Source organism: Ictalurus punctatus, chromosome 10, assembly GCF_001660625.3.
Source record: "Ictalurus punctatus breed USDA103 chromosome 10, Coco_2.0, whole genome shotgun sequence".
In the NCBI taxonomy this organism is placed as follows: Eukaryota; Metazoa; Chordata; class Actinopteri; order Siluriformes; family Ictaluridae; genus Ictalurus; species Ictalurus punctatus.
In genome coordinates this window covers 22,934,045-22,961,416 of record NC_030425.2, presented here as the reverse complement: position 1 = coordinate 22,961,416, position 27,372 = coordinate 22,934,045, and the positions used below count along the sequence as shown (strand labels likewise).

Sequence of the window (27,372 nt, the reverse complement as noted above, 5' to 3'; positions counted from 1 at the left end):
TCTCTCTCTGTCTCTCTCACTCTCTTACTCTCTTGCTCTGTCTTACTCTCTCCTCCCACCTGCATTGCTATCAGCGCACTAATAAGCGCGAGGGTACAGTCAAGGCAGCAGGATCATTGCAACTCTCTGCTCCTCTCTTTCTCTTTCTTTTTTCTTTCTTTCTCTGCTTTCATTCCTTTGTGCTCTTGTTCTTTTTTTAACCTTTCCCTCCCTCCACGTTCTCACACACTCTCCCACTCTTCCTCTCTCCTCGGTGTATATGTGCATGTGTGGACCTTTGGAAAAACAGACGCCCATGTGAGCAGCAGCAGCAGAAGCAGAACGGAGTGAAGGAGAAGAAGCAGAAGAGGAGAAGAAGCGAAGCGACTCGTCAGAGCGTTCCACAATCAGCTCGGAGCAGCAGCGTCAGGAACGGGCATGTGAGAAGATGTCCGTGGGCGGCTGCGCGTGTCCGGGTAAGAGCCCTCTGCTGTCGCCGTGACTACCACCCAGTTGCCGAGGGAGATAGATTGTGTTGTCAAGTGTGTCGGTGTGGCGAAAGGACATGGCCCGAGGGCTTTGTTGCAATGACAGGAGGCACAAACGTTTGGGGAAAACATGGCTGCCCCCTGTTGTACTCTGTAGAGCTCTCTGTGTGTGTGTGTGTGTGTGTGTGGGGGGGGGGGGGGGGGGGGGGGGGGGTAGAGTTTTGTTTCAGGGCAGCCTCAAAGCCTCAAAACCAGATTGAGGAAAGGAGAAATTGGAAGAGTTTGTTGGTGTTTTTCTTTTTTCCACGCACAGATGGTTTGCATTGGTGAATGTCATGAAGAGCTTCATGGACCAGGCTCGGGTTGCCTTGTTGTGGCTCTTGTTGTTGTTGATCATTTTGAAGCCTTAATTCTGAACAGGCTGCAGAATGGGAAATGAGTATTTTTAACTAGCCAGTTTTATGTCAGAAACCAGATGTGCAGAAAGTTTGTAGAGGTAAAATTGGTAAGAGGCCAAAGGTCAAGTTGATGTTCTCATGGCACTCGAATTCTCCTTTGCGATCATGGCACATGTAAGCACTTTTGTATGGTGTTAGAATTGTATCACTGTATAAATGTGTGTGTCTTCTTCTTTTGTGTATGCTCATGTGCTTGTATCCGTCTGTTTGATGCTGCCTGTCAGAGATGGAGTGGCCCAGCAGAGTGTGTTTCTGTGATTAGCCATTTTGAGCTGACTTTTATTCACCCACACACTGGCATCAGCAGGATTATTATGGGATTTCTGTCTACACACATCAACAAGTGTCTGTAGCGGCTGTATCCTACAGCCCTTCACGCTGGCTTTGGATTTTGTTTTGTTTTTTGTTCAGTTTCTTAAAGTAATACTCCAACAGTTTCAAACAGCATGTGTAACACATGTACAATTACCACAGACAAAAATTTTGACACATTTTCCAGTACTGAGAAATTACTTTAAATTCACTTAGAACCCTATAGTCTATAAGCAGTTGTTAAAATGTGAATAAAGGTTTAAAAATATGTGACCATGCTCAAAACTACAACTGTTAGATTCGAACAATGCATGTTAATGGAAAAGACATGAACATGACAAGACGTTTTACAGAATTTGTTGTCATGTTGTTTCAAACACATGAGCAATCCGGGAATCCCGGGTTCTTACTCTTTCCTGTATGCTTTGTGGTATCCTTCAGGCTTAGATCTACAACTGCTACGTTAGTAAGGTATAACCATAAACTCTTCTCTCTGGCAAAGTAACTCCTTCTCTGAAAGGACTGTATGTAGAGCTTAGGTATAACCTCATTTACAAATACATTTGAGTGAAGAATTCATTAAAGGGTTCTTCATAAACGTTTTGTTTATTGGCTGCCCTAACAACTGCCCTTGGGCCTATATTCAAAGTGGCTTTTAAGTAAACAGGTTTTGTATTCTGTTCTCAGCATGGAGAAATGTGTTGAAATTCTTTTCCGGGGTAATTGCACATATGCCACAGATGCATTTGATAGTGAGTAGGCTGAAAAACACTGGTTTTTATATCATGTCAGTAGTAGACCTGTTTGTGTTCCAGAGCTGGAACTAGCCTGTGCTTGTTTTCTTGTTTGTTTGTGGTTGGAAGGTTTGCTATCTCTCCAGCTTGGCATAATGAAAGTATTAGCTTCCCCGACTTAGCCCAAAGCAGCATGGTTTATTTAAAAGAAGCGAAATATTGGTTTGTACTTTAGTACAGATAAGATGTGTTGAAAGATCACTGTGTGTTGTCTCCCCATGGGACAAAAGCTCAGACATCATGAACAGACTTGAATAAAACATGGGTGCATAAAGCTGCAGATGGACTGTAAGTGTTAGGGGAACTTTGGGATAAAACTAACCTTCTGACTGTGTGTATTGCTGCTGATAGGGCTCTCTCTCTCTCTCTCTCTCTCTCTCTCTCTCTCTTGCTCATTCGTTCCCTGTCCCTCTGCAGTGTTAATGTAACAGGCTGATATCTTTGCTCTGTTGCTCAGAGTCATTGGCTAGAGTACCAATTGCCCAAGCGAAGACCCATCAAACACCCCCTGACCTTCTCCTCTCACCCCTTACTCAAGAGAGACGAAGGAAGGGACAGAGAACACCAGAGGCCATTGTGAATAAGTGACTTTTTAAATCAAATGAACAAACTGATGTTTTCGGTACATAGAGGTGTAAAGAGAGGTAGAAATTGAGATGAAGGCTTAGGACTGATATCAAAGAGAGAGAGCAAACAGTATCTCGATTTCGACTGCGCTGCCACACAGACATCTGTTTGATTTCCGTCATTGTAGAGTTCAACCAGCCGATGCCATCTCGGGTGCCCAGAGCAACAGGCACTCAAGCACGTCTGTGACATTTGTGCCCTGAAGCAATCACTGATAACACTTCCTACACTGTAAAACATCTCTCTGTTATTGCTACAGCGTCAGCTTTTTCTCCCGCTGCTCGGATTTCTTCTTTTACTCCTTTATTCGAACAGACAGCTCAAAGAACGATTATAAATTAATAAATCCCTCATATCCACTGTTTAGTTCTAACCAGAGATTTTGTGGGTTTTTGTTGTTGTTGTTGTTGTTGTTGTTGTTGTTGTTGTTTTATTACAATGTCCCAGTAGGTTTACAAGATGGCCGTCTCATCATTTTTTTAAGCCCGGTCATAAAGTGAGCACGCCTGCTTGTTTCTCAAGAGCATCTGTTCACTCTTTCGGTTGCAATATCATATCAGTAAAGTTTTATGAACCATTAAATAAGTTCATATGAATTATTTGTTTAGTGCCCCTGTGCATAGAACATGATGAGTGTTTGGATCATTCAGACGTGTCATTGACTGTCAGTCAAAAAGGAGCCTTAATTTTGACTTATACTCACATGTGGCTGTGAATTGACATTTTTATAAGTGTAAATGATAACACACCAGTTTTATTAATGGGTTTTGGAAAGGTGAGTGATTCGTAGAATGTTTTCTGGACTTGTTTTTTTTACAGAATGCACTCTATGTGTGTGTGTGTGAATGTGTGTACAGGGACTGTGGCTGGTTAATGGCCTGTGGCTCAGGCCTATTATGTGATCAGTGGTTATAATGGTGCATTTTTAGCGAGTATTGGTTTCACTGGTTGTGTATTTGGTCTGAGAATAAGCATTGTTCATGGCTTGCGGTCAGAAAGAACAGTTTGTGTTTAGTATATAGACTAAATCGAGAGAGTGAGATCATTCTTAAATTGGATAGTGAGTGAGTTAGTATTGAGCAAGTAGGAGCTAGAGTGAAAGGAGAAGATAGAGAGAGAGAGAGAGAGAGAGAGAGAGAGAGAGAGAGAGAGTTGGCTAGCTCAGTATAAACTTGGTTTGTTTACATTCCTCTGTGATGCTGAGCAGTGGGATACACCCCCGTCTTGTGTGGTCTAGGTGCGAGGTACGTGTGTGTTTGTGCGTACATGTACATGTATGTGCATGATTGAGTATGTAATGTTAAATGTAGTCATCTACTGTATGTCTCGACATGTAGATGATTAACGTGTTTCTTGCTTAGCTAGAATTCAGAGCCATTTAGAGATAAAGTCAGCTGTAGCGTATGTTTGACCACCACAGACAAGAACTTCAACCTTTCCCAGTACTGAGAAAAGAAGGGTAAATCTGTTTGTTTTGTGTAAAACTCATGTACAATGGAAGACAAGGAACTTCATTACAAGTCAGTACGCTTTTTTGTAGAGCACCTGAACCAATTTCTATTATGTAACTTGGTTCAGTTTTGTGGTGAGGTCTTAGGTATGCTACTTCAAAATTAATTTTTAAATTGCTCTAGACTTTCTTTTGATTACTCAATTTTTTTTTTGTTAATGATTAGACTTTAATTATCAGAGCAAGATCCATCATTTTATTAAGGTTTACTGTTATAGTGATTTATTTTCTGATTTTATGAGTTTTTTAAAATGATTATTATTATTGTTTATTACAGCCAAGATTTCCTCTTGTAGCCTTCTGCTGAGGGTAGCTACAGTGAGCAAAGCTAGCAGACTGTTGAGTTAAGCTAAGCCAGCATTTCTTCTCTCTTTGTTGTTCATTTCTCAGTTTGTACATTATATTCTCCCTTTATCTGGAATGGACTTTCTAAATGTTGTAGCAATGTGTGTGTTTTCCACATCTTAGTTGTGTCTTTGTGTTTTTTAATACTGAGGTACTTCGCTTGAATTGATTCAGACTTTGCTAGTTAACTGAGGGACTTTGCCAACTTTACTGTTGTTGTTGTTGTTATTGTTTTGTGGGATTTTTTTTATTTTATTTTGGTCCTTTTTAGTTCTCAGCAGACCTATTGAACTGTTTTTGTGTATTCTCTTTTGTGGTTATGCATTACTAAGTCGACATAGCTCAAAGTAAAAATGGAAATGCCTCAGTCTCTGTCTCTCTGCCTCTGAGTGTAACTAGAAATGCCTTTTGCTGTATTAATCCAGTGCTGGGAAGTTGGATTGTACTCAATAACACTGGTAAGACTTTCTCATGTCTGTCTCATCCAAGACTTTTATTGGTAAAGTGGAACGATTGTAGTTTTTAATTCATGTTATACAGGTGCGTATTTTAAATGTTTATTGTAGTGTGATAGTCTGTGGTAATCAGACATACGCTACCTAAACAGAGTATTGAGGTTAAGTTAAAAAACATAGCAGTATTCCTTTAACATATAAACATTTGCAGTATGTTGTCACCTTCAGCAGCTACAGGTCACAAGCTCCTCCCTACCTGTCTTCTTCTTCCTTTACATCCTTCGGTTTGCCCCCTCTCTTTTTGTATCTTTTTCTTCCATTTCCCTCACCATCTACCCCCCCCCCCCCCCAACCTTGTCTGTGGCAGCAAGGAGAAAGAGAGATTGGTGCTCTCTCATGCGGAGAGTCACATGGTGTACTTGATTAGAGGAAAATCACTTAAATCGCAGCAGTACTAAAATGGCAACCACACGCATGGCGCTTGCAGTTACACAAGTGCAGGCTGTTGAAGAGGATGTGTCTGTGAGATGGAGGGAGTAGGGGAAAAAAACAAGGAGCACAGTATGAGGGTGTTTGTGTCAGAGAAAGAGAGAGCAAGACTGTTGTTAAAGAGGGAGGGAGAGTGAGCCAGAGAAGGAGAGCGAGGCCGAGGGAGCATTAAGAGCAAGAAAGGGAGGGTGAGAGCGTGCGGGAGAGAGCGAGAGAGCTCACTTAGGTGGTGTGTGACTGTGCGTTTGGCTGGCACACTGATCTGTCATTGGCCAGGCTGTCTCCAACACATCAGACCTGTCTCCCAGCAGCCACAGATCTGGAACAAAATGGCTTCCTGCACCGAGAACGCAGCAGCATCAGGGCAATGTCACTTACCCATCAGCCCCCAGGCAGCATGAGTGCAGAAAGAGAGGGTTAGAGAGAGGGAGCATGGAGAGGAATGCATGGACACATTGAAGATTATAGAGCTCTATTACTGAATAACATGAGATTATGAGAGTATATTTTAGATCAAGATAAAGCTGAATGCAAAAGTTTACCCTCAATTCAAGTGATTACAAGCAACGAGACTTTTAATGTAAATGGCATTTCTGAACGCGATATATAAATATGGACTTGTATTCCACTTTTTTTGGAGTTCTTTTTTTGTCCATTTCTTCCGTTTGTAGTTTTCACTGTTGTTAATGGTATCACTTGCTTTGATGTTTATTATCCTCTTCTCTAGCTCTGAGAAAGACAAGTATTTTTTTTGTGTGTTTTAAGACTTATAATAGCTTTGACCCCGATTCCCACTGACTTTTATCTTGACTGCTCACAGAAAACTGTTTGAGAGCCTGCTTGAGCTCTTCATGCGTTACATAAGCTTGAACAAAGTAAAATGTGTGGACTGTTTAAGTGATTAGACACATTCAAACAAATGAGATAGAGCAGGTCAGCAGTGAAGACTTAATTACTGAACATTTAGATTACGCTGTAACTGGTTTTTAATAGAAAAGCACCAATAAATGCACATGGTATTTTGTTTTGTTGACAAAAAGTCAAATAAAACTATACAGTACTGTGCAAAAGTTTTAGGCACCCTATTTTTGTTAGTACAAACTTTGTTACAATTTTTTTTTATTTGATGACTTCTTCATTATCGAGTCAGTACAAAATAAAAAACATTTAGATTCCCAAACATTAGTTTCCCAGCACAAAATGAAATGTTACAGAAAAATGTTTGTATGTCATTAAAGAAAGCAGCATATTTCGTAAGAGACCACATTTCAGCCAAAAAAACACAATGAAGGCTGCTGGGTTTTGCTGCAAAAATAAGAAGCGAGTGTGACAGTCAAAGTCTCCAGAAGAACCGTGTCTGGTTCTGCAATGATGCTCAATAAAACTTACAACTCATTTCCTTATAAAACTGCACTAATTGTACCGGAGACTATTTTCATTTTTATTTTCATTTTTTGTCACACCAAATATTGACTTTGTTTCAATTACTACTGTTTACTGTTTCTTTACGGTATTTTCTTAATATAGAAACATTTAATTTCATTATATTGAAGGCCTCTTTGCTCTACAGCATTTCTTTGCATGTGACTAAAACTTTTGCACAGTACTGTATATATTTTTTTATTTGTCACTCAGACATCAGGGGAATACAAATGTTTGCACTTGTTTCTGTTTGGATAGAGAAATGCATATGAGCTACAGTGAGCTCAGAAAAGTGTGTACTGTATTTTTATGTGTTTACAAATGACCAGTAGCACATGTTCCCAACCCTGGTGCTGGAGTACCCCCCACAAGGAAGCTCAATATTCTCTTTACAGCCCTGAACAGAATTACACTTTGTTAAGTGGTGGATTGTTGATCATTTCTGACCACAAGAGGGCGCCTGGTTGACAGAGTCTCTCACCGTCTGTTCTCCCATCATAACAGCCGATGTGATCATTGAGGATGAAATCCGAGCAGCTCTGCTCTTCTGTATCCTTGCTAGCTCAGATGATCCCAATCCGAACTCCATGATCAAAACATTATTGATCTGAGGATTAGCCTTACAGAAACACACCAACCTCAGGGGTAGACCTGTCAATCACCCACATAACTCTCATGCACTTTGTGTCAGTCAGAGGATTAATGTAACATGACTGGCTTTTTCAATAAGTGTGTTCATTTTTCTCTTGCTTCATCTATGCAGGAAATTAAGTGGCTCACTTAATACAACAATATCCAATCAGCCAAGATATGTATGGTGTCTTTAGTTTTGTACTGGAGCTAATATGCCGAATGAAGCTTAGAAGTAATAGAAGAGTTTCCCATTATTTCCTACACAAAGGTTATACTTAGAGGCCCCCCCCCCCCCCCCCCCCCCCAATAAATAAATAAATAAATAAATAAATAAATAAATAAAAATTCTTATGACGGCTGCAAAGTTTGGGGTCAAGGGAGGGAGCCAGAAGGAGAGAGGAAGAAAGAGAGCATAAAAGAGCCAGCGATAAACCGAAAGAAACCAAAGAGGAGGAAAAACAATGTGACAGACCCGATAAATTATTTTCATCCTGATAACTGTTTGATGTTAATCATACCAGAAGTTTTTTTTCTTCAGCTAATGCTAGAGCTCACACAAAATGAGACTCCACTGTTCCCCAAGTTCCTCCCCCAGGTTTACGTCAGTGGGAAACACCAGACTTAATTCCCTTTCCTTAAACAACATCCTGTTCTTCAATTATGTCACACAGACTTCCTGATGTGGATACTGTGACTTACTGTACAAAACCTCACCATGTAGATAAACATTGTAATGTTATCAGGTAACCAACCTGGAATCATAATCACTTCTTTCCCTAAATGTAATTTGGTATCATTCAGCACAAGACAACCAAAGAATCCTGAAATTCGAAGGTGGAATTTTACCGGAGGAGGATTACATAGTCTGACTTAAAAATATGAGTAAATATTTGTAAATATTATAATTTGTAAATGCAGACTCTTCCTGCTATTGAACAAAATCATCTACACTACTGTGCAAAGGTTTTAGGCACATGTAAAGAAATGCTGTAGTGCAAAGATGCCTTCAAAATAATGAAATGAAATGTTTCTACATTAAAAAAAAAATACAGTAAAGAGCAGTAAACTGTAGTAATTGAAGTCAATATTTGGTGGGATAAAAAAATAAAATAAAAATAGTAGTCTCTGGTACAATTTGTGCAGTTTTATAAGAAAATTAGCTGTAAGTTTTATTGAGCATTTTGCAGACCATCGTACTCGCTTCTTATTTTTGCAGCAAAACCCAGCAGCCTTCATTGTGTTTTTTGTCTGAAAAGTAGTCTCTTACGTAATATGCCGCTTTCTTTACTGACATCCAAACATTTTTCTGTAACATTTCATTTTCAGCTGGAAAAATAAAATTTGGGACTTTAAAATGTTTTTTGTACTGACTCGATGATGTAGAAATCATCAAATAAAAAAATCTATAACAAAGTCTGTACTAAAACAAATGCTTAAAACTTTTGCACAGTACTGTATATAAGAAAGAAATCACAGGAATGAGCTTAACAAGGTTGCTTAATGCAACTATATGAAGATTTAGGTATGTGTTTATGGAAAAGATTTTGGGTGAGATAGACTTCCATTACTTAGCTTCATTCTCTTTGTAGGTCAAGTACAAAACAAAAGGAACAATGGACATCAACCATAGCTTATTGACTACAATTTAAGATTTTTTTTTTAAATAGGAAGATAAAGCCTAGCATTCCTTATAGTGATTTTGCAAGTGAAGTGATGAACTCATGTAGTAAAAATGCATTGTCATGGTTTTTGCTGTACCAGTATGTCAGTTTAACATATCTCCAAACGGGCACTAAGGAGAAGATGGACAGCTAGAAGAGCAGGGGGGCACTATTGGTGGAACAGGGGCAGTTCGGCGTGTTATCAGGCGTGTGGCAGATGTGTGCCTTAGGACTTCCTGTTGACTACTGAACAGAAGGTGGGTAAGAGAGTCCTCAACCCCCTCCATCACTTAACGACACCCCTTCACCCTGCAGCCTGGGCACCAGAGATATCCAGCAGAGAGAGAGAGAGAGAGAGAGAGAGAGAGAGAGAGAGAGAGAGAGAGAGAGAGAGAGAGAGAGAGAGAGAGAGAGAGAGAGAGAGAGAGAGAGAGAGAGAGAGAGAGAGAGAGAGAGAGAGAGAGAGAGAGAGAGAGAGAGAGAGAGAGAGAGAGAGAGAGAGAGAGAGAGAGAGAGAGAGAGAGAGAGAGAGAGAGAGAGAGAAAAGAAGTAGAAGAAGAAGATAGAAAGTGTGAGAGCAAGCCATATAACCAACTCATTCACTTGTATTCTAGAGAGCTCAAATCATCAGTAAAGAACAGTGAGACTTTTCATCATGGAAATGCCTGGTAAGAAAGAACCATTCTACACCCCTCGTATTTTCTGTTCTTACTGACCTTATATTCTGAACAAGTTTCAGTCAAACAGGCTGTATTAAATGTTTATTTATCCTCTTGGCAGAAGCTTTGAGTTACTCACAAATGAGGCAAAATCTACAGATCTGGCTCTCAGAGATTTGAACTTACAAACTTCTGGTTACTAACACAGTCATACTTCATGTAGCTTGGGGTTTTTTTTTTAAAAAAAGGGATGCACCAAAAATTGTATTTGAAACTCGAAACTAATATAGGTTTCAGGGTACATGTTGAATTCTACTAATTAACTTTAAAATACAGATTACATAATGTAAATTCAGACCTAGAAATGTTAGCAGTAAAGGTCTTATGATGAGACAGACATGAGTAAAAGTCTTACCAAAGCTTATGTTCTTATGAAGCTTTATCAAGCTGTTAATTCTTGTTGCTTAAATTTTGCCAAATGGCTTTGTGGTGTCCAAGCAATATCAGACCAAAACTGAGGAACTTCCATGTGTACTTTTAGCACCGTTCTCTGCTTTTTTTTTCCTTCATATTTTTAATCTCCATTTACAATTTTCAGCTTAATTTTTGAGGAATTCCTGAAAGAGTTGTACAAATACGTTTTACATTAACATTTATGTATACGTGCCCATAGAGTTTAATTATAAGTTTGTTTTTATTCCTTTCTCAGTACAGGTTAACAATTAAAAGTGATTGTCCATGGTAATTACACATACACTACAGATGTGATAGATGGTGTTTAGACTGAAAAACACTGGTGTCTTTTTTTTTTTTTTTTTTACAATATTTGGAAATGGCTCGATATGTTTTTCTTTGGTTATTATCCTGTGCTAGCACTCAGTCTTGTACACTGACTTCCATGTGTTGGCTTTGGATCAGCTGCCCCTCTGTCACTCTCAAGACTTTGCCACCAAAGTAAGTACACTACTGAGTGTACTTCTGCAATGGAGCATATAAGTAAAGGGCTACGCCACATGAAGACAAACATGGTGGTATATCCTGTATTCACATGTCCTATTCAGTGGTGAGACTGTCAGGTTGTGTTTACACTAGTGAGGGTAATGAGGGAGAAGCCTGTTTTGACCTGTCTACTACTAAATTGGTAGGAAATTGGCAAAACATACATTTTCCTAAACAGATTAACATTATAAAGGTAAACGAATTTGTTGCGCATCTTAAAATCCTCAAACTTCTTGAACCAATTAATAAGATTATTATTCTAAAAATATCCTATCCTAACTGCTTATAGTTCTAAAAAACACTTTTCTAAACAAACAGTTTGAATTAGTGTAATAACATAAGTTCAGTAAATAAAGAAAACAATCAGTGATGTAGTAGTGTGACCAGAAGTTGCTTATTTTTCCATAACAGCATGTCCTGAGGTGTTTTGTTCCTTTCATGCCACAACAATTTGTCAACGCTAGCAGTATTTTGTTTTATGAAAGAACAGCATCATACTTTTTATCCGTTTATAGTTACATTTAATGTTACAATGTGCTGACATTGGAGACTCCTTCCAAAAATGCTATATAAATGTCTCCTCACAGAAAACTTCACCATATCAACAATTACACATTACTAAAACTCTAAAAATTTGTGGAAGTTTCAGCATGCAAGTCCCTGTGTATGTTGTTACTATAGAAATGATAATGTATTAGAATGAGCGCATTAATATAAACCTGTGATTTCCTTGTAGCCGGAACTATTGTCAGAGCTGCTGTTATAGAAAATTAATCAACACCCTCTGAGTAATCAGAATATAGAATTCAACAGCACTGTGGTATAAACACTTATAATTGCCTTAACATTCAGTTTGTTCAAAATAAATGTATGCAGAGGTTTAAATTGTGCAAACTGGAACGCTCTTGGTTGTGGAGCTTTCTGTTGGTCTGTCAGTTGTTCACTGTTGACTTATAAGCCACTTGCAAATACAGAGATGTTTAAGGAGTAATAAACGTGCTGCGAGTTTCCACCAATTAACCAGAAACGAGTGCGAGATAGCTGTTGGACAAACAGAGACAGCCATGGTGAAACAGAGTTAGTGTTAGTGCTATAAATACTAATTACATGCAGGCAGTCAAATTGCAAATAATACAATCTTGAAGTCAAAAACTAATTTGTAATAACAACACATATATATACTCAGAAAAAAGAAATGTCCCTTTTTCAGGGGACTGTATATATATATATATATATATATATATATATATATATATATATATATATATATATATATATATGTATGTGTGTGTGTATGTGTGGTCAGTTTCTTCTAAGCATGTTTAGTACATTTGTTCAGATTTAGTAGTGACCTGGATTTTTTCTGTGGAAATAAGCCAGTGACTGACATATTGAAATGCCTTTATGTTATGCAAGACTATTATTGATGGAGATATCGCCAGTATTTTTTAACGGACCACATGGAATGTCGTGAAACCACATTTATTGATTTTGTGCCATGACATTAAGTGGCCAGCTATCGACCTCAGTGGGAACTGATCATTTTAAATCCCCAGAGCTGTGTTGTCTTTTATCGGTCACCTGGCCGTCAAAGGATCTCGGCTATGAAGTGGCCTAATGCAGCTGAGGTGTTTGTATGCGTACTTGCTGCATTGATTTGATTAGACAAATTGATGACTATAATCTGCCATAATGGGATTACATTAAACCCTTGCTAATTCATCATTAGACTAATTGGGCTTTGTATTAGATTTTGTATTTTATTGGATTTTTATGAATAATCTAAGGTCAGCATTTTTAAACAATGGTAGATCATGAAGTGGTGTAGATCATCCTTTACTGTTAATTGTTATAGTTTTAAATATAATTGACTGGTCAGCTGAAATTAACGGGCTTAACTTAAAAACTGGTCTAAATACCATCAACTTGAACTGAATGGAGTTCAGTTGCACATGAAATGAAATTTCTGAATTGCACATCACAGCTCCAGGGTCTCTGGGTTATGAGTTTCACAAGTTCTCCTCTTGTCTGTGGGTATCCTAAGGGTTCTTAGATTTATTCCAACTCCAAAAAACATGCCAGTTGGTAGATTGGTTTACTCTATGTTGTCCCCGTGTGTGAATGAGTGTGTGAATGTGTGGGTGCACGATGCCCTGTGATGAAGTCATTTCCAGTCAAGGCTGTATTCCCAACTCATGCCCGATGATGAATGAATAAATATAAATGAAGTGTAAAAGATTTGAAGGGTGGAAAGTTCATAATCAGATAGATAGATAGAAAACAGACAAACAAACAAACAAACAAACAATAAATAAATAAATAAATAAATAAATAAGGGGCACAGTGGCTTAGAGGTTAGCAGGTTTGCCTCACACCTCTGGGGTTGGGGTTTCGAATCCCACCTCGCCCCTGTGTGTGCGGCGTTTTCATGTATTCCCTGTGCTTCAGGAGCTTCCTTTAGGTACTCTGGTTTCCTCCCCCAGTCCAAAGACATGTGATGTAGGCTGATTGGCATTTCCAAATTGTCTGTAGTGTGTGAACGTGTTTGACTGTGCCCTGAGATGGGTTGGCACCCCGTCCAGGGTGTCCCCTGCCTTGTGTCCTGAGTTCCCCGGGATACTCTACGCTCCTCCGTGACCCTGTGTAGGATAAGCAGCATGGAAAATGGATGGATGGATGGATGGATGGATGGATGAAAAATAAATAAATAAATAAATATCATAACGCAATTGTGCTTAATATTTTATAAACTGGATTATATTCATAAAACGAATCAGTCCTTTCATTAATCCAATTCAGGAACTTTATCATCACATGTACAAAATCCTCGTACAATGAAATTCTTAGTTTTCTCACAAATGCAGTAACAACAAATTTATATATATATATATATTTATATATATATATATATATATATATATATATATATATATATATATATAGTGATGTTTTTTAAACATAAGGTGTAGATTTTTTTTTTATTTGAAATAGGCTCTGACTGCAAAAAAAAAATATACCATACTAATGGATTTTGATAGAATTTATATCTATAAGGCAATACACTCTGTGCGTTTTTATGTAAACATGTATAAGTGTGGTATTACATGTGATAAGAAAAGATGCAGAAATGTGCTGAAACAACCTTCCACTGGAGAGGAGGAGGGGTGAGGAAGGGCGGTGGACTGTGTTTCTCTCTCCCGGGTTTGCTTATGGGAGAAAGAGAGGAGATGATAAGGAGAAGCCAGTGGGGGAGAGACAGAGAGGAGAAAGAGGTGAAAGGAGAGAGAGGAGGGCCTACAGCTTTATTGTTCATGCCTGCCCTGGAACAAAGGGCTTATAACGGGCTCCGTCCGCAACACCACAGCTAGCAGGTTTACGGAAATGGCACACGGCATCGCGGTCAAATCAGTTTAGCGGTTTGTTTTTCTCCCCAGTCGCATTTTCCATGCTTTTCCCCGCCGTTGTTGTTAGTGTTGTAGAGTTTGTGTCGGGGACGTTTAGTTTTGCTCCACAGTAGCCACCGTACTCAGCTCGGGCTCCGGAACTGAGCTACACTGAGCTACCGCTGGAGCTTGTAAACATTAATCTTGTGAAAACCAATTCTTGCAGGTAAAATTATATTTTTACACTTAAATTGAATGTATTTAAAATGTTATTACGTTGTTATTTTTCTTTAAATCTACATAGTGCATGCTTTGTTGTTATACACTTCGTTGATATTAAAAAAAAATGTATTGTAGCCGTTTTACGCTAGCCCATTAGCTAGCTGGGTAGCTTGCTAATTCAGCTCGGATAGAAAGGAGACAGAAATGGCTCCAAAATGTGTTTTAGTTTAATTAATCATAAAACACCGCGCGAAACGAATAACGAACGCTAAAATTATTTTAATATTTACTCTAAGCGCTGTCTTCAGAAGTGTTTTGGTTCGTTAAATCATGCTAGGCTAAGAAAATCTAGCTAGCTAACCAGCAGTGGGGAAGTTGTGTTCCAAACGGGTTTCTTCTCCCTTCACGAGTGCACTGCACAGCAAGTGGAAGTAATGGATTCTACGCGCTATGTAGTGCACATCGTGTCCAATCGGGAGCCGTATGAGATGAGCCCTGTGTTATGTAGCCAGCTTCCTTGACTAGTGACTATGGCTTCAAGACTGTCTTGTGACCAGGAGAAAATGTCACACCTTTCAAATCTTTCTTGTTTTTTTGTGAAATCAAAAGCAATTCTGTTTGTCTTTCTAAATGTTATGGACTAGAATATCATTCAATCTTTTAATTACTTTCCCGTGTGTGTGTGTGTGTGTGTGTGACGACATGTCACCTACCTGTTTGGAGTATAGTGGCTTTTAATTTGAAAGTGTATACATTTGGTGATCACATTGGAAATGGTTTGTACTCTGCTCCAGAATTAAAATTAACAAAAAAAAAACCGATGCAGAGTTACTTGCTTTGTAACATTTCTAAAGATTAGTTTAAAAGGTAATGTTATCGTGTACTTGGGCTTGTTGATTTTTCCACATCTGTGAGCACCAGCTCATAAACATCACATTTTATTAAGCATTAAGAGTGTTATTCCCAGAATATGAGATGCTGGGTTGTTTTCCCCCCTTGCTAGTAATGAATCATGTTTGGCAGGATGGATGTCCTACGCTGCGGCTGCTGCAATTTGCGGGTCCCTTAGTGCATTTTGTGCTTCCTCTCTGTCTTGTCAGCACCACTCATAATGTGGCACATTTTGAGGTGAATTAGATTATCAGCACATTTTAGCCTTTAGTCTGATGTGTTTTGCCTTTCTCTGTGTGGAGGAAAAGAGGCCCTGTGTGTGAGCAGAGCGAGGGGGAGGTGATGTTTTGAAGAAAGCAATTTACAGCACAGGAAGTTAGTGTTTGTTGCTTGATTTGATTTAGACAGACAGTCATTAACCACCAGCTGAGTGATCTCTGTTAATGGTATGCTCTTAAGATCTAATGGACTGTTGCTTATTTATTTATTTACTTATTTATCGCTCTTAATGGCAATGCGGTAGTCATTTCTGCCTCTTCTGCGGGGGGAAAACACGTCTTAATTAGCTGCTGTGATTCAGAGGAAATTCTCATTTGGAGTGTAGACTTCCTCCATTCCCTAGTAGTAGTAATAGAAGAGTTTACACACTCGCGCACGTACACTCGTGCACGCACACTTGCACACGCACACAGAGTCAGGTTTGGCGGTGTAAGATCATAGCATTTGAGATTGACAGAATTATAAAATTAATTACTGTGCCAGTACTTGAATATACAGTATGCGACACTGTTTCTGTTAACACCACCACTGTCTGTTTTCATTCAGGAGGCAGATGCGTAGGTTGGTAGTGAGCACGTTGGGCAGTGTTTGCGCTTCCAATAAAGACTCGAGCACATGCATTATGTAGGTTTTCTTATTTTAAAGCAATCCAGTGAAATGACATTTCCATTAAAGCAAACATGAAATGAACAATAGAATTTTTTACAATGCAGTGGTCTATAAACTGGTGTAACGGGTGATGTAATTATTTTGACATAAAAAACATAGGCACTTAGCTAGTCTGAACTGAGTGTTGTGCGTTCTGTTTAAAAATACAGCCGTACGCACTGGCTAACAGCGCAAAACGTGTAGAGCACTGACCTGAGGGCTGTAAGGATAAAGCCGTATGGAAATACACTGCATCGTGTCCACTGTGTGGAGGTGCCGCTGCACAAGACAGCTGTGTGTCCAGTGTCGTCCACCCTTAATTTTTAATGTTTTAAAGTCACAAATGAATGTTTCATGAAGGCAGTAAACTGATGCAGGAAGGGTGTTTCTGTGCATGCTTGTGTATGAGAGATGAAATGATATTCGGAATGACTTGCTTTTATTATTTTTATGATCTTACTAAAATTTGACTTGGCTCTCTGTGGCTTTTTAAAAAAAAAAAAAAAATTCACACTCTTGACTGCTTGCCATTGGCTTCGTTACTCGCACACACATTTTAGTAGCAGGTGTGTACGAGAATAAGAAGTTGTCACAAGAAGTGGGCGTGACCAAGGGGTACAATTAATGAAGAGAACGTGGAGACGGATATATGCTCAAAGCAATGACTGACTGACACGGGGCAGACACGGCTCTGACGGAGCACCCTGAAATGACCAGGTCTCGATTCATTTCCTGGAGACCGAATGAACCCCCGTGTCCCCCTGCTGTACTATGCAGGACTCTCTTAAGCGCATTTGTGAAATGGAAAAGAACAGCTAGATGGCTGTTTATCATCTCTTCATGGTGGTAGAATGTCATGCAGTTCGATTCAGATAAATACGCAGGCGTTGGCTGGTCGGTTGCTTTATTGACGGGTCTATTATTGACAGTTAACAATGGATGAAGAAATCTGCCCACTGTGCTAATGTTCTGTGATCAAAATAGAAAGGCACGTACTGTATGTGTGCGCGCACGCATTGATCGGCTGTAAATCAAACTGAACTCGGGTGTTTTATTCCGTGATCTGTAAATGGGTTACTCCTTATAGATGGGCAAATTTTTAATGCGACACTAATCTTACATTTTACAGCTAAAACAGAGACTTGGCACTTCCGTTAAAAAATTATTTGAGGAATGCTGCATATGAGCCCACAAATTAGCTCCAAGTTGTGGAGCTGTTGTGTAAATTATTACAGGATTCTGTACTAATGGAAAACCTGCAGCCATGGGTTTGGCTGCTGTTAAGTAAATTGCTGTGAATAGGACAAGACTCCAAGACTAAAAATCCACTCATGAGCTAGATTACTAGCTGTTAACTAGGCAGTTATTTAGTAAGGGTTGGTGATATGACAGTAATGTTTAGGATTGGCAATATGGCCAGTTATATCATAGCAAACAAATAACTCTGAACAGGAGAAGAATGTCTGTCTGTACATTTTTTTTTTTTTTTTTTTTTAATTTTCAATCAGTTTGCAATTAAATTAATGATATCATGATAAACCATGGTATACTTTATCACAATATAGATATTTTATTGTCATATCGTTCTGCCCTAGTAGCTTAGTTAGCAAATTGCTATCGATGTGATATGATGAGTATGTCCGGCGTTGTTGAGATATTACACTTTTAGTTTTTATTTGGGCTGTGAAAACATTTTTTACATTTATTATGCCACAAATTTATTTTTAAGTTCTGGGGGTACATCTTTCTTTTTTTTTCTTTTTTTTTTTTTTTTTTTAAAACTCACCCCTGGTTACCTGGAATGTATTTAGGTGTATTAATATTCAAGCATCAAATATTTAGCGCCTGTCATCTAGTTAGTGCTCTGAAAAACGGCTTCGGTAGTGTATAGATATCCCAAGAATCAGTGCATGTCTGAGCATCCCTTTTCACTGGAAACACTGATTTCAGACTCCCTTGGAAATGAGCAGACCTCGTATGCTTTAGCTAGTCTTGTATCCAATAACACAAGCTGACAAAAGACAAAACTCATAAAACCCAGTGTGTGGCAAGAATCATTGACATTTCACAGATTTATTTGTGAGACGAGACGGCCAGTCATTATTAGGCAGAGTCGTTCCTGTGACAGAGGAGGTCATGACCCCGTCGAGGATGAATGCGTCGCGCAGTAGATCCTTTTAATAGGCAGGATGGATAGGGTGAGGGGTGTGTCTGCACTCCACAACCCCCTTCTGCCCTCTGTTTATAGCTGTGTGTGTGTGTGTGTGTGTGTGTGTGTGTGTGTGTGTGTGTGTGTGAGAGAGAGAGAGAGAGAGAGAGAGAGAGAGAGAGAGCGAGCACAAATCAGTCCTATACCAGTCGTGACCTGTGTAGTGGATTGAAATGAGGGTGGGCTGTATTGCCCTGTATAGCAGTCACGCGCTTGGGCCCCAGGTGATGCCGAAACGACCCCTGCTCTCATTCACACTCAGTAGGATTTCTGAATTCACATGTAAATAATCAAACTAATGGTAACCTGACCTTTTATAGCTCATCTTTAGTGATGGTGCACAGTTTTCTTGATTACTGTGTATTGAATGGTTTCCAGCTGAAGCAGGAATTTTTTATTATTTTATTTTATTTTTGCTTCAGTTTGATTTTGTATATCGTTTTTAACAATACACATCGTCACAGAGCAGCTTTACAGAAATTCGAATTTAGATTTAGATCCCTAACGAGCAAGCTGGAGGTGGCCGTGGCGAGGAAAACCCCCTGAGACAGCACGAGGGAGGAACCTTGAGAGGAACCGGACTCGAAAGGGAACCCGTGGTCTTCTCTGTGATGCCGGATAGTGAGATTATACTGCATTAGAGTGTAGAAAAGTAAAGACAAACTGTATTAAGTGTGTTGTTGAAGGATGTTCAGTATAAGTGTATTGGGAACTCCTGAGGCGAGCAATTTCATCAGTGTGTACTAGAATAATAATATTTCCAGATTCAATGAAGAAAACTTGTATTTAATTGTTTAAGATTCTGTGTTCGGATTCTAACCTGTTGAAACAAACTTTTTTGACCGACTGACTCTTATAGCTTCATGTAAAAAAAAACAAAAGTGTTGTCAAAAGCACGTCATCGATTGTATATAGTTTATTATCAAATATGTTTTGAAATGATACATTCTCTCTTAATTGTTCTTGTTGTAATATTTGATTCATGTGTATCAAAAGTGATATTAAGCGATGTGTAAGTGGTAAACAATTTCCCTCGGACAAATTTCCATCTGAATCTGTCAAAAAAACCTGCTGATGTTAGGATGTCTGGAAAGATAATGCTGTCTTTTACCTCCTTTAAAGTGGCATGTAGAGAATGTGTGTCCTGTTTAAACTGACATTTAAGAAATGTGAAATCTTTCTCGGTATCAGCAGAGAGAAAACGGTTGAAAAAGGAATGAACGAAAGATTATTTAAAAATACAAAAATATTTTACTTAAGAAAGTCACATCATTTTCAATTGTGGGCTATGCCACATGAACATATAGTGTAGTATTACTGCTAGTGTTTGCTCTGTCTTTGACTTCAAAAAATGATGTAATATCTTGATACCTTTCAAAGCCCAAGTGCTTATTATGCAGTAACTACACGAACAGCACTGCTAATGCTAATATCGTGTAGAACCACCTGCACTTGAAGAGGCTATTACGCACATGAAATCGAATACTTTTACCGTTTACTGTAATTACAACCTTCATGCAATTTTTCTAGAATTCAATGGCCATAACATTCAGCATATCCCATATTTACTTGTATTTACTCCCAATAATAATAGGGATCTGGGAAAAAATATATATTAGACCCGCATCTTGTAGCTTATAGCTTCCTAATATTTTTTCCCCCATTCCATCTCTTTTAGGCTGTTCCTCCAAATCATTCAAGCTGTACTCCCCGAAGGAACCCCCCAACGGCAGTGCTTTCCCTCCCTTCCATCCCGGCAGCATGCTGGACAGAGACGTGGGGTGAGTCCTCCTCCTGTTAGCACGGTGTAGTAGATTAAAATAAACACAGTCAGTTTGGGCGTTTCTGTTATTGTCACTCTCAGGCAGTGTGTGTGTGTGTGTGTGTGTGTGTGGCTGTTGGATTTCAGACAGAATCAGTATTTGTGCTCATGTTCTGTTTAGGTTACAGTAATACAGCTTAATAGCTTATAAAAAGCAGGCAGCCTTGATTGTCAGTTTTGTGGTGTAGGTTTTGCCGAGTCAGCCAACACCAGTTTGGCTATAGTGAGATAGTGGAGTAAGGAAGAACAAGAACCCCAAGGCTGATCCCCTGCGTCTGTGGTTAAAAACGAGCTGTCACTCAACAGCTTCTGCTCTGATTGGACGGTGAAAAGGTGGGGGCGCGAAAAATGCAGGGGACTGTGTCTGGCTGCCTTCACTGCACCGTAGAGATAAGAGGGGAAAAAAAGTCTGGGGAGGAAACGATACCCTTCCTGTCTAAAACTGCACCCACAGGGGGATCACGCTTAATCCTGAATCATCAGCCTCTAACATGCATCGCTAAATTTCAGCCCTGAGTGTTGATGGGGGAAAAAAAATAACGATTTGAAACAGTATAAAAAATACCTATTTTTAGCCTATGATTATTGATGAGTGAGTGATTTGTGAAACAGCACTGTGGTGAAGGCGCTGTTTAATCTTGAATATTGTCATCTTTCTTTGTCTTGCTCTGCAGCCCAACGCCCATGTACCCCCCCACATACCTAGAGCCTGGGATAGGGTATGTATTGAAAACGACCTATTTTCTTGTGTCGTATCTCATTGGTGTTTTGTATAACGTATGTCACGATCATTGCGAGGTTTAACTTGTGTCTTAATCATTTCTTTCTTCTCTGTGCTCTTTTTTTCTTTATCAGGAGGCACACACCATATGGGAACCAGACAGACTACAGGATATTTGAGCTTAACAAAAGGCTACAAAACTGGACAGAAGTAAGTGAGGCCCAGACATAAAAAAGACTATTCCAGCTGAGGAATTATGGTTGATTTTTAGTTTTTGGGCTGTAGTTCCTGGACCCTTTTCAGTTCGTGCTTCACAGTACTTACTTTTCTGCAGATCAGGAACTATTGTGATTAACTATTAGATTGCAATATTAAGCATTGCTCTTTGATCAGACTGTACTCTTTACCACTAACCACTGTGTTGAGTTAACAGGTGATTACTCGAGTGAAGCAACTTCCTCGACACTTTATTTCTTTCTCATTTGTAAGTCGCTTTGGATAAAAGCGTCTGCTAAGTGAATAAATGTAAATGCATTGTATTTAGTCAAAAGCAATAAGGGAGCATATTAGTGGCATGCCTCTTGGAATTCTGCTTTTTTTTCTGCACTACCACTACTGTCACTACCACATTAACCTCATATTTACACAACAAAACCAAACAGTAAAGAACAACACAACATTCTCAGCCTCCTGGATGTTTGCTGTATTACTTTTGGGTTTTACTGTGTGGAAAAAGAACATAAATGGTGTGAAGTCTGCATTGCTTCTGTCTTTTATATAATGGTCACGGCTCCTGCAACGCAGAAGAGAAACACTCTAGTTCTTGCTCAGGATAGTTCCCAAACCTCAGTGGAAATGTACCTATTTAAATACATGTATTTATGTAGATGAGGTAAATTGCAATTGGTCATAAATCTACTCTTTGGAGGTTGATAGAGTTAAGATACTTATTTCACTGAAAAGACACTCTCAAAAAAAGGACTTTACCGAACAGTTTAATTTCTTTCCAATCAAGAAATCACTATTTGCTGTGCAAATGAATTTCATTTAGCAGTAAAAACTAACATGCAAACAAATAACATAAATTCCTCCATAATATCCTTCTGAGTAGGAGTGAATGTCAAATTTTCTGAATGCAGGTCACCTAGAAACTGAGATTTTTAATTCTGAATGTAGAAATAAAATATCTAAATATGTACACCTTTTTACTCATCTGTATTAAGGTTGCCAATAATGCTGAAGCTGACTGTAGGGACTGTGTCTCTCTCTCTCTCTCTCTCTCTCTCTCTCTCTCTCTCTCTCTCTCTCTCTCTCTCTCTCTCTGACTCTAGGAGTGTGATAATCTGTGGTGGGACGCCTTCACCACAGAGTTTTTTGAGGACGACGCCATGCTGACAATCACCTTCTGTCTAGAGGACGGCCCTAAGAGATACAGTAAGGCTCAAATAAAATGTTTGAAATTAACGCTCTGCATATTTGAAATATTTTTCAGTGCGTTTGTAATTTTCCTGTTAGCCCCAAACTATTACAAAAAGTATAGAAGCTAGAAGTATGTGAATATTAGTTGCTAATGGAAACTGTGTTCGCCCCCCTTCAGCGATTGGCCGGACGCTGATCCCACGCTACTTCCGCAGTATATTTGAGGGTGGTGCGACTGAGCTCTACTACGTGCTAAAGCATCCTAAGGAGTCCTTCCACAATAACTTTGTGTCTCTGGACTGTGATCAGTGCACAATGGTCACTCAGAATGGCAAGCCTATGTTTACACAGGTAGGCATTAAAGCAGCAGAGTGTGTGTGTGTGTGTGTGTGTGTGTGTGTGTGTGTGTGTGTGTGTGTGTGTGTGTATGCATTTTCTCGCTTTATAGAGTAACAGTTAATCACAGGCCAACAACAGCTTCAGAAATCAGTGTCATTATTGGCGGCTAGTCAGTATAATCAAATCCTAGCCATACCACAGCCATCTGTGACAAATTCTGTTTTGTTTTTTTAGAAATGTTATGTTTGTTTTTAATTATGTGTGTAAACCTACCATAACCCATCTGTGCCTCGTAAACGGCAGGTATGTGTGGAGGGCCGTTTGTACCTGGAGTTTATGTTTGATGACATGATGAGGATAAAGACATGGCACTTCAGCATAAGGCAGCACAGAGAGCTTATTCCCCGCAGCATCCTGGCTATGCACGTATGTATCAAACCTTGTGCCAAAGCATGACATTTAGCCAAAGGCATCCTTCTAATTGGAAAAATATCATAACATTAATATTTAAAAGAACTGCTTGATTTATCAGTTGTCTGCCATTCCAGGCTCAGGACCCGCAGATGGTAGACCAGCTGTCTAAGAACATCACGAGATGCGGTCTCTCCAACTCTACTCTCAACTACCTCCGAGTAAGAGCTCATAAGGCCTCCGAATGTACCCAGCTGTCTTATAGTGCCGGCGGTATAGTCATAAATCAGATCAGAGTGGGGAAATCACGTCACACCTAACCTGCTGAATATTGACAGAGATTCTAATTTAGTTCTGTTTTAAAACCTACACCTCCTGAGAATGGAGTAGTGTTATAAAACCATGAAATATTACATTCAGTTTCCTAAATGTATGCCCTTCAAACAAACTGTGCTCTTCACAATTTTGTTGTGCTTGCTCAAGGCAAACGTAATAAAGCGGATTCTCTTTCTGCTCTGTAGCTATGTGTGATCTTGGAGCCAATGCAGGAGCTCATGTCCAGGCATAAGACATACAGCTTGAGCCCCAGGGACTGTCTCAAGACCTGCTTGTTTCAGAAGTGGCAGAGGATGGTAGCTCCTCCAGGTAGGCAAATATTCACTTTATATATATATATATATATATATATATATATATATATATATATATTTGTGTGTGTGTATATATCAGACTGGGCTTTGTTTCTCTTCCTGTTCTCACACGTGCTTCTCATAGAAAATGTTATTAGTTTTCTGCGCAGCATGATTCCCCAGGAAACCCCTTGGACAGCAATAAATACCTACAATACTGTCCTGCACATGTTTCTAGTTTGTAGGGAATTCTTCAGCAAGTGCACTAGTTTGTTTAGCAGGCTGGTTGTTCAAAACATAATGACAAAAGGTACCACCTTTAAGGTACTGTTAAGTATCTCTACTATATGTACTGGCTAGACTGGTTGCTTATCATAAAGCTTTGGTTTTGGCCTGTTTCTCATCAGCGGAGCCAGCACGGCAGGCACCCAACAAGCGGCGGAAGCGTAAGATCTCAGGCGGCAGCACCATGAGTGCAGGAGGAGGCACCAACAACAACAATAACAGCAAGAAGAAGAGCCCTGCTGGGAGCTTCCCGCTCTCCAGCCAAGTACCTGTAAGAAGGATTTAAACAAGCCTGCATTTGAATTTTAATTATGCTAAACCTTTTAATACATGAATTAGTTTGAATATTAATGATTCTGTAACATTATACTATTACAGACAGAACAAACATGAGCAGTGGTGATGTCGCAGAGAGTAAAAAATGGAAAAGGACATTTGTCACTTTCTTATACAAAGATAATCATTAGGCTGGATCATAATGTTTCAGTAAAGGTTTATTGCTTAGCTGATAGGATTCATGTAAAGGTCTGCAACTTGTCTTTGACCAAAACCTGGAGATTTCAGAGATTCAGTGTATATGCATGGTTCTAGAGCCGTTCTTGTGCTGTAGATGTCCACTAGAACCCCATTTGAGATTTTTCTACAGGAAAAAAAAATGACTGATATGAGCCTGTTGGAAATTGTGTAATATTAGTTGTAGGATACATATTGCAACTTTTTTTTTATTTTTTTATTATTATTTTTTTTTTATTTGGCAATATTCTGAAATAAAGCAATAGCTTTTGGTTAGCAATGTCTGCTTTTGATAGGCTTATGTAGGTATACTGGTATTTTTGTATTTGATGTATGAATATGAAAATCTGAAATGTATTTGCATGGTAAAATTATTTCCAACAGCTTATTATGATGCTGGTTACTTTAATCCCCTTCCAAATATTCTAATGTCATGTTCTCTTCTGTAGGACGTCATGGTTGTGGGTGAGCCTACTTTAATGGGAGGGGAGTTTGGCGACGAAGACGAGCGTCTGATCACACGGCTAGAGAACACGCAGTTCGACGCAGCCAACGGCATCGATGACGAGGACAGCTTCAACAATTCTCCAGCCCTGGGCTCCAACAGTCCCTGGAACAACAAGGCTCCCTCCAGCCAGGAGAGTAAGAGCGACAACCCCACCTCCCAAGCCTCTCAGTGAGACTCAGGCCAAGAGGGAGGGTACAGGAGGGTAGGAGAAGAGAGAGGAGGTCACGGAGGAAGTTGGGGTTTGGAGACACACGGCCGACTCACTCATCCACATGCAGATCCACTTTCACAAAATGGCGGCCATTCATTTCGCCCCGTCTCAACGTGCTGGAGAGAAGAGTGAGACCGTGGGTCAGAGGAGAGCCAGGACTAAGAAAAAGTGAAGTGTAAATCAGATGTATTGGGTTTTAAGAACACTGTAACCATGAAGTTGTTGGTGTTTTACTGTGCGAATGCTCCTCTGAGGAAAGTGTAGATAGTTCACTTGTTTAAGTTAAGAAGGAGGTTTGTTGTTTTGTCCTCAGAGGAGAAGGCCGACGTGTAAAACGCCAGCAAAGTACACACACCCTCACAAAATGACCAGAGGTGAAGGATGATGTCAGGTGTGTTTGCTCTGAAGCCCAGCTCATCGCTCTCTGAAGCAGACGTCATTACAGATCTTTCCCTGCCATTAGTGGAAGATTCGGACTGAAACCCAGTACACCACCGCCATGCTGTAGAACAGCCCAGAATTGTCATTGTTTTAAAAGGAAAAAAAAAAAAAGGTGAGATGGCAAGCATTTAAATGAAACGTTTTGGAAAATTTTATCTGCATTTTATACCAGCCTCTATTTCCCTAGAATGTTTTTATTTTCCTTTTTTTTACCGACATTGAAAGCTACAGACCAAGGAGCCACGAGGACTTTCACAGTCCAAATCTCAACCTTCAAATTATATTTGTTTGTATTATTTTTTAACAAAAAGAGAGTAATTTAGTGTGGGCTTTTATTTCATTTTGTGTACTTGTGCTTGTATATTTAAGGTAGTAGCAAAGTTCTGTATAACTGTATGAAAATGTATTCTTCCTTAGCATTGCCTAAAGCCATTCTGATCTAATGTTTAAAAAAAAAAAAAAAAAAGTGAAAAGAAAAACTCATGAATCTGTCTTTGCCCTTTCTCCTCGAATTTTATCAATTTGTGTAAGAACGATTCAATTAAAGTGCGCAGTCACATGGTAAAATGCCGGATTGCTCTGTTCATACTCAGTCCAAGTGCACTTGGTACTTGAAGGCCATCCAAAGCAGTAACCCCATCGGCCCAGTCAAGTTTATGTTCAAATATGGATTTCAAAGCCCTGTCCAGTTTTATCCATTTACATTAAATTGTAAGATTTCTGCCAGCCGTGCACTTGTAATTGAAAATAAATGGTGATCTGTCCCTCTTCTAACCCTGTAGACATCCCTCTCTTTGATATATCTATTTTTTTGTTTTTCTTAGTTTTTGCCCTTGATTAAATTAATGTATGTACCAATAAAATATGAATTTTCACTTTAAAAGATAACAGCCTTCTGGGTGTTTTGACTTATTTAAAGTACAAGTTGAAAGTATATTTATACATTTGACTGTTCTCTGAAAAGGTAGTAGATTGGTACAGAAAGTAAGTGTGTGTGTGTGTGTGTGTGTGTGTGTGTGTGTGTGTGTGTGTGTGTGTGCATATATGGTTTATAGGTTTGATCTGATCTGAACTGAACCATACAGTGCTCTGCTGCCCCCTTAGTGGGATGTCGAATAACTGCAGGGTCTGTAAAATCGGAAAAAAATGTTGCAAAATCTTCCCTTTATTATTATACTTTTCTCCATATCTCATGAATTTATCAGAGAATAAAGAACATCTACATCTGCATGCAATACAGTGGAGAAAGAACAAAAATGCAGTCAGATCCTTGTTCCTCTATATCCATATTTCCTTTTCTTTCTTTTTTTATGGACAATATGACTGCAGGTCAGAAAGGTTCCAGAGCCATCTGAAAGAGCCATCTGTTCTCTGCTAGCATGTAACCAGACCGTTTCAGAGGATGATTCTTATGGACAGCCTGAGGCAAGAAGAATGGGCTGAGGTTTAAACCTGTTTGAAGAGGGTCATGGGTTCAGTTCTTACTAGAGAGTTAGAGCCATTATGTGTTCAAGGCCACATTCAAAGAACCTACAGTGGTATTTCCTATACAAAGCCTTTGCCATCATGGCCTAATTAAGTAGCAAATGCAAAATAATAGTGTATATGTT

General features: G+C 39.3%; 1 protein-coding gene across 4 annotated transcripts; it reads left to right on the top strand.

The window, feature by feature from the left end:
- ldb1b (LIM-domain binding 1b) lies at positions 1-26,650 on the top strand. Of its 4 annotated transcripts, none has more exons than XM_017477883.3 (11): positions 1-455; positions 20,142-20,244; positions 20,960-21,004; positions 21,141-21,216; positions 22,338-22,440; positions 22,604-22,776; positions 23,068-23,190; positions 23,313-23,396; positions 23,697-23,820; positions 24,212-24,360; positions 25,052-26,650. In XM_017477883.3, the coding sequence occupies exons 1-11, from the start codon at positions 428-430 to the stop codon at positions 25,280-25,282; spliced, it is 1,239 nt and encodes a 412-aa protein (XP_017333372.1). In that variant the 5' UTR covers positions 1-427; the 3' UTR covers positions 25,283-26,650. The 4 variants fall into 4 exon arrangements, with proteins under 4 accessions (XP_017333372.1, XP_047013948.1, XP_017333373.1 ...); XM_047157992.2 differs by lacking the exon at positions 1-455 and adding an exon at positions 4,007-4,117; XM_017477884.3 differs by lacking the exon at positions 1-455 and adding an exon at positions 9,687-9,841.
- Positions 26,651-27,372: the final 722 nt, after the last annotated feature.

Coding starts and splice junctions, on each gene's coding strand:
- ldb1b (XM_017477883.3), top strand. CDS start 428: ATGTCCGTGGGCGGCTGCGCGTGTCCGG. Junction 22,777..23,067: donor GCAAGCCTATGTTTACACAG/GTAGGCATTAAA, acceptor CGTAAACGGCAG/GTATGTGTGGAGGGCCGTTT. Junction 23,191..23,312: donor GCAGCATCCTGGCTATGCAC/GTATGTATCAAA, acceptor CTGCCATTCCAG/GCTCAGGACCCGCAGATGGT.